This window comes from Chenopodium album, chromosome 9 (genome assembly GCF_948465745.1).
Source record: "Chenopodium album chromosome 9, dcCheAlbu1.1, whole genome shotgun sequence".
NCBI classification, from domain to species: domain Eukaryota; kingdom Viridiplantae; phylum Streptophyta; class Magnoliopsida; order Caryophyllales; family Amaranthaceae; genus Chenopodium; species Chenopodium album.
The window spans coordinates 17,366,419-17,383,908 of NC_137842.1; the positions used below are offsets into that span (position 1 = coordinate 17,366,419).

The following is a 17,490-nucleotide window of genomic DNA, read 5'->3' on the forward strand; positions in this document are numbered from 1 at the left end:
GAAAAGTTGATTTTGCCTAAAAAATATTAGAAAGAAAAGAGAGTGATTAAATATGAGAATGAATGAAATTTTGGATTGTGGTGTCAAATGAACTTAATTGCAGCCATTAGAGAGACGGAAAGGATAAATTAAGATAACAGAAAAAAATATATATTGTAGGCTCAAATTTATTTTTACTATAAATTACATTTTTGTGTAGGCTTGCAGTACCATAATCACTATTTTTAGATATGTACATTTGTATGCCTAAAAAAATTGGGGGCTAAGAATCTTCTTGATTATTTTTTTTTCTTAGGGAACAAACTTTTTTTTTTTTTACAAAGATCACTAACAAATCAAAAGCAAACCTAACTAAAAACCATAAGAGAAAGCAATGATCACGAGCTTGAACGGCCAACCAATGCGCCGGAGTCACCCAATGACGAGGCACTTTACGAATTCTGCAAATAGTGAAACGAGGGAGAATCTCCTTAATCTCTTGAATCAACCAGAGGCAAGAAATATCCGAAGAACAACGATGCTGAAACAAGGAGACAATTTGAGCGCAATCCGTATAAATGAGAAGGTGAAGAAAACCCCGACGGACAGCCATCCGAAAGGGCCCAAAAACAGGCTTGCAATTCTGCCTGAAGAGCAGAGACTGCTCTACTAGCCCGAGCACCTCTAGCTAGAACAACATCCGAATCAACCTGTCGAAAAATCCAGCCAGAGCCTGCACGATTATCCTGACAAAGCCATGCTCCGTCACAACATAGACTATGGTCAACCGGATCCGAAGCATGTCCTTGCAAACACAGCATTAGGGAACAAACTTAATTTGTTTGAAGTGTCTTTATTGATTGGAAAACTATGTAAACAGAAAGAAAGAAAATATTCACCATATTACTCCCTCCACTTCTTTCTAATCTACATTTCTTTTCAAGCCTTAAAAAAACAAAAATCCCTACTCCATAAGTTGTGTTAATGGATATATATAGGGTTACAAGTTTGAGTCATAATCATGTTTATTAGAAAATCTCAAAATTTAAATATTCAATATTCACAAAATATATCTTAATACTTACAACGCGAATAACATTTACATATATTCTCTATCACACCCTTGCAGTTAGTGGGAGAAGGTCGAACACTGAGAGTGTATCTAAGTTCAAGAATAGTTGATGAGGTAGGCATTTTGTGAAAATACATGGAATGCTATCTAGTAGGATTGTGCATGTAATAATCATACATTTCCCAATGCCACCTTTTCTCAAACAAAATGGATTTCCATTTCAATGTGCATTGTGCGCTGGTGTTGAACGGGATTATGTGATAGATATATTGCACTATATTATATTATTATCTATCTCTCGCATAATCCTGTGCAGCATCAACGCACACATTCCCTTTTTTTTCTCCAATCTTACATCATTATGTGTTTCTTCAACGCATATATCGGTTTCTTTTTACTACTCCCTCCATTTCATATTAAATGCAACACTTTTTATATTTGGCCGTTTCATTATAATTGCAATACTATAACTTTTGGGAAGGTCCGATCATTATTTTATAATTTTTTTTCTCCCACTAACCACACTTTCACAAATATTTTATTATTTCTCTCTCTTACCAACAACACTTTATACGAGTATTATAAATATAATAAAAAAATCCTTTATTGGACCCCAGTCTATAAATTTTCTTTAACTTTATGAACACTAATGTTACAATTACTCCTTCCGTGTTTTTTTAAGTGTTACAGTTTGACCGACACATAGTTTTAGGCAATTTAATTGACTTAAATAAAATAAGAGGTAAGTGGGGTAGTTGGAGTATTAAAAAATTGTAAAAGAAAGATATTGGGGTTAATAGTTTATTGAAAAGTAATGAATGTGAGAGGAAATATATAATAAAAAAGTAGTAGTGAGTTTGGGTGGAGACCATGAGAGGGGAGAGATATAATATTTTAATATAGCTTTTTGTCAAAAAAAAAGGAAGTGTAACACTTAAAAAAAACACGGCCGGAAATAGGAAGTGTAACACTTAAAAAAAACACGGAGGGACTAATATGAAACACTGGGAATATCTCTTGTACATTAATGTTAGTTATGTATTAATCTTTTTACTACCTCTGTTATCTCATTACATTTAATTCAACTCAACCTCTTATAATTCTATGACTCTCAACTTATAACAATTAAACAAAAATGGATGGACAATTACAATTATACAGAAATCAAAAGATTAGCCAATATATACATATTAATTAAACTAGCTTTAATATACTTTTTCTTTGTGTCATTATATGAAAGATTCTTTCGGTTTAAAAGTAAGCCAAAAAGTCTAAATATTATGCAAATTGAAATTTTGTGAAAGATACTTCTCAACGACAATACGAAATGGTCAACTATTTGGAGGCATACCTTTAAACTTTCTTACCAAATACATGACATATCCTTTATTTTTAGTCTCTAAAATTAGCTTCAAATTATTGGTTCTTTAACTACTTTTGTTCTTTGCAACAAAGATTCTACGAATTTGATGACCTTTTCCCCTGAATTTTATTCTTTAATAACAGTAATTTAGTTATTTTTTTGTACTTTTTTAAAGGCCGGCAAAAAAAAGTCTACTACTGTTACATATACAAGTAGTTAAGTCCTTGACTGCTGCTTATTTTTGATCAAGTTGAGCATGGAAAACTCTGTTTCTTCCTCCCATTACAAAGTCATTACAACGCCGGAACCAATCCTCGAAGACGATAGTGTACCGGAGGAGAGCGGGTGGACGCAGTATATCGAAGATTTCGAGGCCTACGATAAGGAAGGATGTGTTCATGAAAACAGCAGTAGTAGTTCTAGTTATATGAGCTATTCTATGGTGTCTGATGCCGGTTCCGGACCCGAATGGAAACACAAATTCAGTATCAATCCTGCAGGAGGTTGTAATTCATTTGGTGTTTTACAAAAAATGCCTAAGAAATTAAATTTCAAGAAGAAAATTCCTTTTGATGATTCCTTAGAAGATACTGCTTCTTCCCCTGTTAATAGTCCCAAGGTTAGTTTTTGTTTATAATTTTGCCAATATTCACATGTTTAGACCAACTTTTTTTATCAAAAAATTTATTTTGTTGATTTTATAAAGTAATTCTACTCTTCTTATGTCCTTTTGTTATATGGGATCATGCACCTTTTTTGTGATTTATATTTATGACAAAATATAATTATCTTACAATTTATTAAACTTGCCTCAATATATTTTTGAAAATACAAATTTTATAATTTTTAATACAAGATTAGTTCATATGTATGTTGATTGTATATGTTTAGCATAATGTAAAACTCTAAATGATACAATAAAAAACGAACAAGGGAAGTATGAAATTCATATTAGGATGTAAAAAGTATAATATTTGAATGATTATTATTCCTTGATTTATATATATGTACTAGTCACGGGTGTACCTATTAAATTTTTAGACGTCTCATGTGACACTTATCTACTTATAAAACAAATATTTTTCTATAATATGAATTTTGCCTTAGGTTCATATCAAGTCTCAAAAGATGCATTTAATTTGTTTTCTGTTTCTTTAGTACTTAGTTGCTTTTTCTTTGAACAGATTACTTCTTTTTTCAAGAGGATGGATATTAATTCCAGAAAAATGGACAACGACAATGGAAGTCCCATGGTAAAACTACGTATCCCTCTTCCCCTATATAATACTTATTTGAATCATTACTCTTCTTACAGAATATAATGGTATGATTTAAATTTAATGTTACACTCAACCTATATATTCATATCCATCAAGTTTTTCATGATACATCACATGAAAGTGACTCGTGTATAAAATTGATTTATATGAATAGGTGTCATTAAACATGTTATATACAATGATTTTATATGATTATATTCTACTCATACCCATCAAGTTTGGTCACCATATATCGCATGAAAATCACTCATATATGAAATATTTAATTATTATGAATTGAAATTATTAAGCATGCTGTATACAATAATTTTACTAGATAGTATACACATCTGTTGAGTTTGGTTGCCAAATATCACATGAAAGTCACTCATGTATGAAATTGTTTAACATGATTTGGAGTCGTTTAGGATGTTATGTACAATAATTTCATTAGAAGTATAAGGTACGGAACATGCACTAGTAGGGAAAAAAAAATTCCTTTCTGTTTTTGAAAGCGTAAAAATATTAAACATGCTTAGTATATATTGGCATGATCAATAGACATACTCTTAAATATGTCACTCGTTCACCCCAAAACTTATCCTCGCACTCACTAGACACTAGCGTGTAAATTATGCTATTAAATATTCATAGCCATCCTCTCTTGTGGAAGTGATTGTCAACTAACTTAATTAATTAAAGTTTTAGAAGTGATACCTTTAAATTGACTCTCATTTACATCATTGTCTTTACATCTTTCTCTATGTCCAAACCAAAAATCTTGTAATAACGTCTTTAGTTCAAGACCTATCCTTTAGGAACTAAATTAAGTATAGGCTAGCAATTAGCATCTTCCAAAGATTTTATGTCTTAAATCTCCTTTAAATTATTCATATATTCTTCAATTAACTGAAAGGTCAACATATACCTAACACATTTGACTTTAATGATAATTTTATAATCATAATGCAGGGCAATGAAATCTCAATTGATGAGCATATGGAATACAATAATATAAATAGAGAGCATGATTTCAAGGATGTAGATTGCATTGATTTGAAGCAAAAAGGATTATGCGTAGTTCCAGTATCTATGGTTGTCAACTATCTTGGTTGATATGTTCTGTTTAATATATCACTTTTCTCTGTCCTCCCTAAAATGCAAATATAACCAAGAATTTCTTATAGTTCTATATTTTGTATTTGCGAAATGCATAATATGTAATTACTATAGCATTGTTATTATACAATAATTTAGTGTAACAGAATGCCTCACTCTTTGTTTAAAAATCATCTACCGTTGTATGTGGTGGTGGACTATTGGTATTGTTGTTGTGACAATCAATAGTCGGTGAATTTGTAAATAATTTGCATTCATGTATAGCTAATATATGTGGTTTTTTGGATTATTGTTTCTTGTTTCTTGTTATTTAATTTTTTTCAAGGAGAATTTGTAATTTAATCATTGTTTGTACAATACTCGGTATGTAAGATCATTTTTAATAGAGGGACTCAATTCTAAGTTTTAAAATATAAAATGAGTAGTTTTTCTCACCTAATAATAATACTCAACATACTTCTCAATTTGCTATTTAAAAAAAAAAAAAAAAAAAAAAAAAAAAAAAATAATAATAATAATAATAATAATAATAATAATAATAATAATAATAATAAAAACCTACTTCTCAAGTTAACAACTGATGTAATATACTCCCTCTGTTTTCTTTTATTTGCATCATTTTGACCAGTACATTTACGGAGACGCAACTTTGACCATTAATATATTTAATTATTAATTGGTAAAAATTATAATAAAATTATATTATGAAATTGTACATTATGACAAATCTAATGATTATATAATGACATTTATTTATTTTATAGAGGTGAAAAAATCAAGTCAACCATGATATGTGAATAGTGCAAAAATCTAAGTGATGCATTTAAAAAAAAAAACAAAAAACAAAAAACAAAAACAAAAATGGAGGAGCTCAACGGTAAAACTCTGTTATGTATACTAATGTCATTTTCCAGTTAGCCCACTACATCCTATTAAATAAACAATTTTAAGTTTTTACCAAAACATTAAATTAAAAGTTAAATACTATGTAAATAAATAAACCAATATAAAATTGATAAGATCCCCCCCCCCCCTTTTTTTTTTTGTCAATTGATACTCAAAGTTGAGTATTTAAAATTAGCAACTTTCTTTTAGAGTATTTAAGTTTAGATACAAATATTATTCCAAAAAAAAAAAAAAAAAAAGTTTAGTAAACTTATTAGTGTTAAATATGGAAGAGAAAATAAAGAGAGATGAGGGAAGATTGTTACGTTGTATTTCATATTCCATGTAGTACTGGATATATATAATGTACATTTCCTAGGGTTCCATCAATGGATAAGATCAAATACCCAACTCTAGAATATTCTAGATTGTACATGGGATAATAGTCATCCATATTTAGATATTATCTTAACACTCCCCCTTGGATGACTATATATTGAATAAAACAATAACTAACATTTACTACAAAACCCGTACAAAATAATACACTATAATGCGCATAATATGCTGCCTCGTTAAAAACCTTACCAGGAAAACCCAGTGGGAAAAAACCATGGTTAAGGAAAAAAGAGTGCAGCGCGCATTAACTCCCCCTCATGACTACATCACTTGAGATCTTTAAGACGACGCAATCCAATGCCGTAAGCTAACTTTTTGAATGTTGCTGTCGGAAGAGCCTTAGTAAATAAGTCTGCTAAATTCTCACTTGAACGAATCTGCAATACATTTATATCTCCATTATTCTGAAGATCATGAGTGAAGAAAAATTTGGGTAAAATGTGCTTTGTTCTGTCGCCTTTGATGTATCCTTCCTTAAGTTGAGCAATACAAGCAGCGTTATCCTCATATAAAGTTGTTGGTGCCTCTTTCCCAGATGATAAACCACAAACTTCTTTTATATGTTGAACTACCGACCTTAACCATACACATTCACGACTAGTCTCGTGAATTGATAAAATCTCATAATGATTGGAAGAAGTAGCTGCAATGGTTTGTTTCCTGGAACGCCAAGAAATGGCAGTACCACCATATGTGAACACATATCCAGTTTGTGACCGACCATTATGAGGACCAGATAAATAACCTGCATCTGCAAAACCAATCAAATTTTCTTTGGACAACTTTGGGAAAAATAAACCCATATCCTTCGTACCTTGAAGGTAACGAAGTAAATGTTTAATCCCATTCCAATGCCTTCGGGTTGGACATGAACTAAACCTTGCTAATAAATTAACTGAAAATGATATATCAGGTCGTGTATGACTTGCAAGGTACATTAGTGCTCCAATTGCACTAAGATACGGTACTTCAGGACCAAGAATTTCTTCATCATTTTCCCGAGGTCGGAATGGATCTTTCTCTACTTCAATTGATCTTACAACCATAGGGCTTCTCAATGGATGTGCTGTATCCAAAGAAAATCTTTTAAGAACCTTTTCTATGTATGTTGATTGATGCACAAGGATTCCATTATCTAGGTGCTCTATTTGTAACCCCAAGCAGAATTTTGTCTTTCCTAGATCTTTCATTTCAAACTCTTTCTTTAAATAATTGACAGTCACTGAAATCTCTTCAGGAGTTCCAATGATATTTAAATCATCAACATACACTGCAATTATAACAAATCCTGATCCAAATTTCTTTATAAAAATACATGGGATGATAGGATCATTCTTATAACCTTCTTTCAACAAATACTCACTTAGACGGTTATACCACATACGCCCAGATTGTTTCAATCCATAATGAGATTTGTTTAATTTAATACAGAAATGTTCTCGAGAACTAGATTTTGCTGCTTCCGGCAGCTTGAATCCTTCTGGGAGCTTCATGTAAATGTCATTATCCAGTGGGCCATATAAATAAGCTGTGACAACATCCATCAAACGTAAGTCAAGTCCTTCTCTTATTGCCAGACTAATAAAAAATCTAAAAGTAGTTGCATCCACCACAGGAGAATATGTCTCCTCATAATCAATACCAGGTCTTTGTGAGAATCCTTGTGCAACTAAGCGTGCCTTATATCTTACAACTTCACCTTTTTCATTTCTCTTTCGCACAAAGACCCATTTATATCCCACTGGCTTTACACCTTCAGGTGTACGGACTACTGGTCCAAATACTTCTCTTTTTCCAAGAGATTTTAATTCTGCTTCAATTGCTTCTTTCCATTTTGGCCAATCATTTCTTTGTCTACATTCTTCAATGGATTTTGGTTCATTATCCTCATTATTATCCATAACATCTAATGCTACATTGCATGCAAAAACATCATCGACGTCGATTTGATTTCGGTTCCATGTAATTCCAGACATGATATAATTTATTGAAATTTCTTCATTATCAGGTACCTGAATTTCTTCTTGTATCATGTCTAAAGTCTCTTCTGGAGATCCTTCGGAAATTGTTTCTTCAATTTGACCATCATCAATCAATGCTCCTTTTCTTTTCCGAGAATTCTTATCTTTGGAACCTATTGGTCTTCCACGTTTCTAGCGTGGTTTAGACTCATTAGCAATTTTATTTTGTCCTTCCGGGACATCTATTTTAAATGGAGCATTAACAGCTGGAATATGTGACTTGGTCACTCTTTTTGGGTCAGCAAACGAGTCTGGCAATTGATTCGCTAAACTTTGTAAATGAATTATCTTTTGAACTTCCAGTTCACATTGTTTAGTTCGAGGATCAAGATAGGATAATGATGATTCATTCCATTTAATTTCATTTTCCAGCTCTCTCTTTTCTCCCCCTAATGTTGGGAAAAGTGACTCGTTAAAATGACAATCTGCAAAACGAGCCGTAAATAAATCCCCTGTTGTAGGCTCAAGATATTTAATTATTGAGGGGGATTCAAACCCAACATATATCCCCAACCTCCTTTTAGGACCCATCTTAGTGCGTTGTGGTGGAGCTATTGGAACATAAACCGCACATCCAAAAATTCTTAGATGGGAAATATTTGGTTCCTGGCCATAAACCAATTGTAATGGGGAGAACTTGTGATAACTTGTTGGCCTAATGCGAATTAGTGCTGTTGCATGTAATATAGCATGTCCCCAAGCAGAAATTGGGAGATTGGATTTCATAAGCAATGGTCTAGCAATTAACTGAATACGTTTTATTAATGACTCTGCTAGACCGTTTTGTGTATGAACATGTGCTACAGGATGTTCAACATTTATCCCAATGGACATGCAATAATCATTAAAAGCTTGAGATGTAAATTCACCAGCATTGTCAAGTCGAATAGTCTTAATGGGAGTATCTGGAAAATGTGCCCGTAACTTAATCAATTGGGCAAGTAATCTCGCAAACGCCAGGTTACGAGTTGATAACAAAGACACATGTGACCATCTAGTTGATGCATCAATTAAAACAATAAAATATCTAAATGGTCCACATGGGGGATGTATGGGCCCACAAATATCTCCTTGTATACGTTCCAAAAAACTAATTGATTCAAAATTAATTTTAGCTGGTGATGGGCGAATAATCAACTTGCCTTCCGAGCAAGCAGCACATGAAAAATTATTATGAAGAATCTGCTGGCTCTTCAAAGAATGTCCACATGAATTCGTAATTATTTTTCGCATCATTATTGAACCGGGATGGCCTAACCGGTCATGCCAAACAACAAAATCATCAGTAAACTTCTGGTTTACTATAGCATGAGCTTCAATAGCATTGATTTTTGTGTAGTACAAACCACTAGAGAATGTAGGTAGTTTCTCCAAAACATGTTTTGAGCCTTGAGTTATATTTGTGATTTGAAGGAATTCGTTATTTTCTTCATTGATTGTCTCAATATGATAACCATTGTTGCGAATATCCTTAAAACTTAATAAATTTCTTTGAGACAATGGGGAGTATAAAGCATCAATTATTTTAATTTCAGTTCCCCAAGGCAACTTTATAGTGGCTCTTCCGGAGCCCTCAATGATATTTGTACTACCCGATATGGTACTTACATTAATCCTTTTCATCATCAAATGAGAGAAATATTTTTTATTTTTAAGTATTGTATGTGTAGTTGCACTGTCAGCAAGACATAATTCTTCACCATTCATAGCAAATTGAACTTGAGTAATATCCATGTTCTTCATGAAATAAAATACATGTCAAAATATTAAGCATAAAAATAAAGATGATAAAACAAATAAATCAATAAAAACACTCAAATAGTTCATAAATTTATAAAGCAAAAATCCTTATTACAACGAAAGAAATAAACTTAAATAAATCACTAGAATAAGCAAACATAAGTCTAATACTTAAAACTAACATAAAACAATATAATTTTAATTATTCCCTTCTGGGGCAGTGAAGAAATCGGCAACTTCTAAATGAGTTGTACTGCCAAAATCAAAATTATTCCCTTCCGGGGAAGTAAGGAAATCACCAACATCAAATTGATTGGCATTGCCAAAATCAAAATCACCTTCACCATCTTCAAGAACAAGGTTTGCCTCAACTTTCTTTCCTTTCTTCAATGATTCTTGGTAAAGTTCAATAAAATGCTTTGGAATTCTACAAACCCGAGACCAATGACCTTTTCCTCCACAACGGTAACATATATTGTTATCACTTTTCTCTTTTTCATCCCTACGTTCCCACTTCTGGTGGGAATGTGAGTTTGTGAAATGACCTCCACGACCTCTACCATATCCACGTCCACGACCCCGGCCGCGCCATTGGCCACGACCACGACCTCTACCTCTACCACTACTGCTGGAATGGTCTCTGTTTTTAATTTCTTTCCCGTTATGGGTTGTCACATTCGCTTCAGGGAATGGAGTAGAGCCAGTAGGACGTGATTCATGATTTTTCATTAATAGTTCGTTATTTTGCTCAGCCACAAGAAGACAAGATATTAATTCAGAATATTTTTTAAAACCTTTTTCTCTATATTGTGTCTGCAGGACAATATTATTAGCATGGAAAGTGGAGTATGTCTTTTCAAGCATTTCTGCATCAGTAATATTTTCTCCACATAATTTCAATTGAGAAGTTATTTTAAACATAGCTGAGTTATATTCACTAACAGATTTAAAATCTTGCAATCTCAAATTCAACCATTCATAACGAGCTCTAGGGAGTATCACTGTTTTTTTGTGGTCATACCTTTCCTTTAGATTACTCCAAAGGATTTGTGGGTCTTTCACAGTTAAATATTCATTTTTGAGCCCTTCATGGAGGTGATGGCGAAGAAAAATCATGGCTTTAGCCTTATCTTGAGGTGTTGCCTTATTAGCCTCTTTTATTGTTTCACCAAGCCCTTTAGCATCTAGGTGTATTTCAGCATCTAACACCCATGATAAATAATTCTTTCCGGTAATATCAAGGGCCACAAATTCGAGCTTGGCAAGGTTCGACATTTTTCACTATACAAAATAATATTAAAAGATAAGTATATATAAATAGTATCCAAAATATGTACTAAACGTTATAATTATGCATAAATAATCCTGATACAAGTCATGCATAAATAAGAACGAAATAGAAGATGAGAACGTTAGCATGGAGAAAAATAAGAATGGAACCTTAAATTATTTATCATGCTCTGTATTCGTTATATATGTTGATATTCCAATAAATAAGCATGCAAAATTAGATAAATGTTAAATTATAATTGTTACGGGCTACGATCATACTTACATGATAATAATAATATGGGATTCTAGAAAAATGTTTGGTAATCCTACTCAGTTGACTAGCAATGGTGCTAATAACGTGTTAAATATGGAAGAGAAAATAAAGAGAGATGAGGGAAGATTGTTACGTTGTATTTCATATTCCATGTAGTACTGGATATATATAATGTACATTTCCTAGGGTTCCATCAATGGATAAGATCAAATACCCAACTCTAGAATATTCTAGATTGTATATGGGATAATAGTCATCCATATTTAGATATTATCATAACAATTAGTATCTTTTGTAAAAAATATTTTATCCTAAAAAAAAAACTCTAATTTTCACCATTGGAGATAGTCTAATATACCACCTCCGATTCTTAATACTCGCAACAAAGGGGTATTAATTGTGAGATGTAAAATATTCCTTTGTTGCGAGTAATAAAAACCGGAGGTAGTAGCATATAATAGTATCTTTATGGCTTATGATCTCTTATAGGTTCCGCCCACATTTACAACTGTAAATTCATGCTGCCTCACGGTGCAGTTTCCATTACAACTCCGATTGTTGCCACTGCTTGGTCTTCCTTATTTTGACCATCTCATCCCCACAACCAAGTACATGTACTGCTTTTGTCCAACTAAGATTGATCTATCTAATTCAAAACACTGCATTAATAAGATATCAAACGGAGCAGTGTTATGGGATGGAAGAAGTAATGAAGTATTATGCATCTTGTTCGACACATTCTATGGCACGGTCATGCCACTATTTTGATGCAAGGACGATATACCCAACCCCAACCTTGCCCACTTCACCACTTGGTCCTTATCAGTCTTGCACACTCTTAGACCATTTCCACATGGCCTTTGTTGCTCTGTATCCTCCATGTCCTCTAGCCCTAAACATGAGCTATGATTTAAAGATTCATTGTGCAGACTGACTGCATGCATTGCTTGCCTCAGTCTCTTTCCTTAATTCTCATTCAATTGACAAAAGTTTACATTATTTAAGTCTTTTTGGTTCACCACAAATAAGTGATCCTCAAAAAGTTTCACTTCATGCAGAAATCTAATTCATGTGAGCCAAATGACTAGTTGCTTTACATCCTGTGAGCATACTAGCCATTACATCAGTCCTTCACATCAAAAGATGTGATTCCAACACTTACAGAACCAGGTCAGAAAAACAATGATGTAACTAGACCTTATCCTGTACGTATATACTAAACCGGCATCATGAAGTTCAAAAAGATATTCAAAACTCTAGAATATGGAAGAAGAGAAGAGAAAGTGATAAACAGTCAAATCTGTAGAACAATGGCCATCAAAATAATTGTAATAATACAAAATTCTGATCATTAAATTGTGATCAAGGCTCAAAATGGAGCTTTTCTAATTGTAGCACAGGAACAAGAATGGAAGGAATATCATCCAAATATCCAATGGACCTCAGAAAGGCAAAATTGTAGTTGCAATGCTAGTAACTTCAAGCCCTCTTCTTCCTACCTGCTACAGTATTTTTGCCGACAGCTGCAGGCTTGCATGATGATGGAAGTAAACCACGTAGGATCGCCAACACAGCGAAGCCCATGAATGGGAAGTACACCATTTTCAACTTATCTGATGCTTTGCCTGAGCTCAAGAGTTCAGAAAGGATTGCAGCCTGAATTGTACAATTTATGATCAAAATTCAGAAATTGTCATTGACAGTCAATTATAAACAGAATAACAATGATATTGAAAATTGCCATGTCCAATAGCCAAATGATAATTATCTGGCTACTCAATTACGACTACAATGACATTTACTTTAGCGGACGCCACGTTAGCCCAGTTATTTTTATGCCTTCCCCCACCCTTCCCGCTTTTACACAATTCTGGTTGGCAATCCAGATAATACTAGTTATACCTTCTAAACTTGAAAACCTTAAGAATTATTTCAATACAATTCAAATTTAGAGGCCCTACCAAGATCAAAGAGACAGACAAAAACAAATAAGAACAAAACTAGAAGAAAAAAAAGGGGTTCATTTTTGAGACTCAAGTTTAGGTCAACTCAAATTCAGAATAAAATTTGTACAAAGGCGAAAAAGAGAGAAAAACAGATTATAAATATTTTATATCAAAAGACCTGATAGTTTAAACAACTAAAAAGTAAGACAAATTCATTAAACATAAATGAGACTTTTAAATGAGTACATGAATAATAAGAATTTTCACAATATTAAATGGCTACTCTAATAGGGGGCTCTTTGACATTTTAAGGGATGAAAAAAAAAAGTGAAATTACCTAAAATTAAATCACAAATCTCACACCAATTGCCTTGTAAAATAATGTTTGCAATCAACAGCCGTATACGACACAACCTAAAGCTAAAAAATTACCTAATTTGATCTTTCATATATCACCATTTTGGCAATCAACAACATCAAGGTACGTATGTACTACCATTTGTGTGAATCAAGAGTTATTGTGGTGGGTGATCAACGAAAAAGTCAAATTTGACCATCTCTTAACCAACTTGTAATGTTACTTTTTCAAATGTCTTAAAAGAAACTCAAAGGTGTAGATACTTGTTTAGGTAGAACAAATCCTGCTTAGTTAGCTGGTATATTTCCCCTAAGCAATGGAAATACGTTACATGTTTGGTTTTATTATAATCTATAAAAATATATGGGTTAAATAATATAGATAAAAGTAAGTACATGCAGCAAGCAGAAAACAGTGTAACCAAGACGGGCCTTAAAAGTGTAGCAACAGAAATACATTACTTAAAGTCAAGAGAATTAACAATGAAACAGGACAACTACTTGGTAATGCAATCCTGTCCACTCAAAAGCCGCCTTATCACCCACCAGAACAAGTGTAACTTGATACCAACACATGTGAAAAACTAATCAAAATCAAATGCCTCAGGTCTAAAAGGTGTTGATCTAGCAATCTATCCAATAACAATCATGACAGCTGCAGGTGAAGGTACACACTCTACACAACACTTGAGGTTTTATGTTGCAGTAAATGGCTATGTACCCATCAAATAAGTAGTACTTTATGTTAACTTAAAAGTGATTTTATAACATACAAAGAAATTTTCCCATGTAGATAGATATATTAGGAAATGCAAAATGTTTGGTTGAGCATTGAAAGTTCTACCTATCTAAAGAGACCTAGGTAAGCAACTTACTCCATTTTGTAGGTAATGTATTTTCCTAGGAAGCGTGTTATTTCCAACTAAAAAATTCCATCATCTTCCACGTCCCATAAGATCCTACATCCAATGAGTTTTTATGTCACCATATAAGCACTTAATGCTTGTTTGTTGGATATCAATTTACATGGGGAGTGAAAGTTCTTGGAATGTGGAAGGTAGAAGTTTTTTATTAGCAAAATAAGTGGAAAGTTATCCATCCTACAAAATGGATGAAGTTACTTACTTAGAACCCCTATTTCAATGGAATTTCTCATGGCCTCATGACTCATGAGAAATAAACTTCTCATGCTTAACCAAATAACATTTTGTACCTCCTAGTGAATGAAACTACATAGGAGAAGCAACTTTCTAGGAAATATTACTTTCTATGTTCTTCCCTTGTGTAAAACTCTAATTGCCAAGTAAACTACTACAAAATTATCCAATTTCTAGACAATTCTATTTCCCTTTTTTTTTTTTTTGTGTCAACCATCCCAGCATATACAGATGGAACTTCATATTGCTAGTTTGGTGACATCAAAAATCATGGGAAGTAGAACTTCCTAGAAAGTGGAAGAGTGAAATTTTTGGTTGGCAAAATACATAAATAGTTGTACTTCCTATGAGGTTTTAGTTCATATAAAATGGTGGAACTTCCTGATGGAGTTAGTAGGGGAGGGAAGAAGATTCATTTAGGTTGATCATAAGGTACCAACGGTTTAAAATTCCTAGGTAAAAACCTACATAAAAAAAAATACGTGTTTCTATTAATTATTACTTCAATTCGACCAAATGGGCACTTAGAATTTCAATCAAAAAAGAGTATATCCCAAACTCAATATTAGGTGTGTATTACCCTTGTTTAGATTGAGTGGGAAATCTTGTTGATCGTTCAATTGAGTGGCCTAAGGCGGTCACCTAAATAACTTCTATAGTTCTTCGTTAAGTTTAGTTATATTTCTTTGTTAAGCTTAGTATATGATACCATATAAAGTCAAGATTATACTTGAATAGTTCTAATGCACTACACATCACCCTTCAACCCATCCTTTTGTTTAATTTATCTGACCAAACAATCACCTTGATTGAAAATTTTATCAATCCAATGGCATTTTAGTAATTAACAAATTAAAAAATGTACAAATTACGTCATTGATTGTTGATTATACATCTAATAGAGAATATTAATTTTAATATTAACCTCATAAATTTAGGATATATCATTACATAAATATATATCCTAAACCTATGAGGAGAATATTCAAATAAAATTCTCTATTACAATTTACTCTATTTTTTCCTGAAAAAGTAGATTATATATTACTTTAATTATAAAAATGATACTTGATTGAGAACATTCACCAATCAAGGAATTGCCCGCAACCCCCCTTTTTTTAACCCTCCATAAATAAGTAAAGAACCTCTCATTTTTCTATAATCCCTTCTTAAAATAAAACTACAGCTTAAATTTCTTTATTTTCCTTCTTTTTGTCTTTTGTAATATATCAGTATAATTCCATGACACTACTTACCATCCTGCGGTAGTGCGGTAAGAAAGCTAAAAATACACCATTACACTATCCTTTCAACGATCAAGCTCCAATTTTCGCTTTCCCTTTATTGTTTTACCTTCCTTGGGTTTTAGCATTTTTTGTCAATAGTTCAACCCAACACACACCAGTCCACCACCACCCAAAGACACAGGTCCTAAACCTCTACACGTCTATGGATAAAACTCTAAAAGTGTGAAAAGAAAGAACACATTTCTCTTTCATTTCTACCTATTTTGAGATCTTAATCTAAATTTGACATAGGCTCAATGTAGGACACTCGATTCAAACACCCAAATCCACAAGCATACCACAGCAAATACCTCCAAATAGCAAAAACTTTATACAACACAGGCAAAATCACATAAATGACAAACTTCACAAAGGGTTGACTCCCATATGAGTCCAATTAATTAAACTCGTAGTATACAATACACCCGTAGTATATAAAATCGATTCAAAAAATGATCTAAAAAAACAGCATTATGCAGTATAACACCAAGATTGAAAATATATCAAATTATCAAGATAACAAAAATTAAAAGAGCAAAAATATACCATGGAGGTGGCAACGGAGGATCCATAGATCAAGCAGGTAGTTCGAAACCACGATTTTGAAGAAATAAGAGCAAAAAGATTGATAATTGACAATGGCCAAAGAACAAGAACTTCCATCCAAATTAGACCCACAAAGAAATGTGGCTTCTCAGCCACCAAATAATCACCATACTCACTGCTATACCATGAATTTAGATCTACCAAAACTTTAGGATAATATTCTTTTGGCAAACAATTTTGGGCATCAAACAATGGGATAACAACTGACATTAAAAGGAAGAACAGTAATAAAATTGCATCAATGAGTTTGATAACACAGCCCATTTTTCTGGGATTTGGAATTGGATTTCTGAAATGGAAATTGTGGGTGTTTTTGAGAGTGATGTGATTGTGAAAATGTGTTGTGGGTATTTATAGAAAATTGACTTAAATTGTTTAGATCTAAGAGGAACATGGTGGTTGCAATTGTTTATGTTTTTGAGGGTTTCTTTTGTTGAGAATTCAATATTGAAAGTGGTTTAGAATGTTGGGTTCATGTTGTTTGAAGTTCCAAGTTTGTGTTAGTGCTTGTAACGTGGAGAAAATTATGCAAGATTTATGACCAAGAGGGTGTGTAAGAAATAGGTTAAATTCTTAATCGATACGGCTATCAATTTCGATTGGACATTATTTTTATCAAGATGATTGTGAAATAAATACAATGCAAAATAGTTATGACAAAATTTTCAACCTATATTGTTATTGAGTTAGAGTATGCTGTATTGCCTGTATGCATGTACCCATCCATCCCCCATCTTTAAAAGTCTAACCTATGC

At 32.7% G+C, this 17,490-nt stretch overlaps 2 protein-coding genes across 2 annotated transcripts; one reads left to right on the plus strand and one right to left on the minus strand.

Annotated features, from left to right (window-relative positions):
* The first annotated feature begins 2,504 nt into the window (after positions 1-2,504).
* LOC145559613 (vascular-related unknown protein 4-like) lies at positions 2,505-5,073 on the plus strand. The gene is made up of 3 exons (XM_081621012.1): positions 2,505-3,033; positions 3,599-3,667; positions 4,646-5,073. Exons 1-3 carry the CDS (start codon positions 2,671-2,673, stop codon positions 4,787-4,789), a joined length of 576 nt encoding a protein of 191 aa, XP_081477138.1. The 5' UTR covers positions 2,505-2,670; the 3' UTR covers positions 4,790-5,073.
* A 7,597-nt stretch (positions 5,074-12,670) lies between these two features.
* On the minus strand, positions 12,671-17,225 carry LOC145559614 (uncharacterized). Its single transcript, XM_081621014.1, has 2 exons — positions 16,676-17,225; positions 12,671-13,039 (listed from the first exon to the last, which is right to left on the minus strand). Exons 1-2 carry the CDS (start codon positions 16,997-16,999, stop codon positions 12,863-12,865), a joined length of 501 nt encoding a protein of 166 aa, XP_081477140.1. The 5' UTR covers positions 17,000-17,225; the 3' UTR covers positions 12,671-12,862.
* Positions 17,226-17,490: the final 265 nt, after the last annotated feature.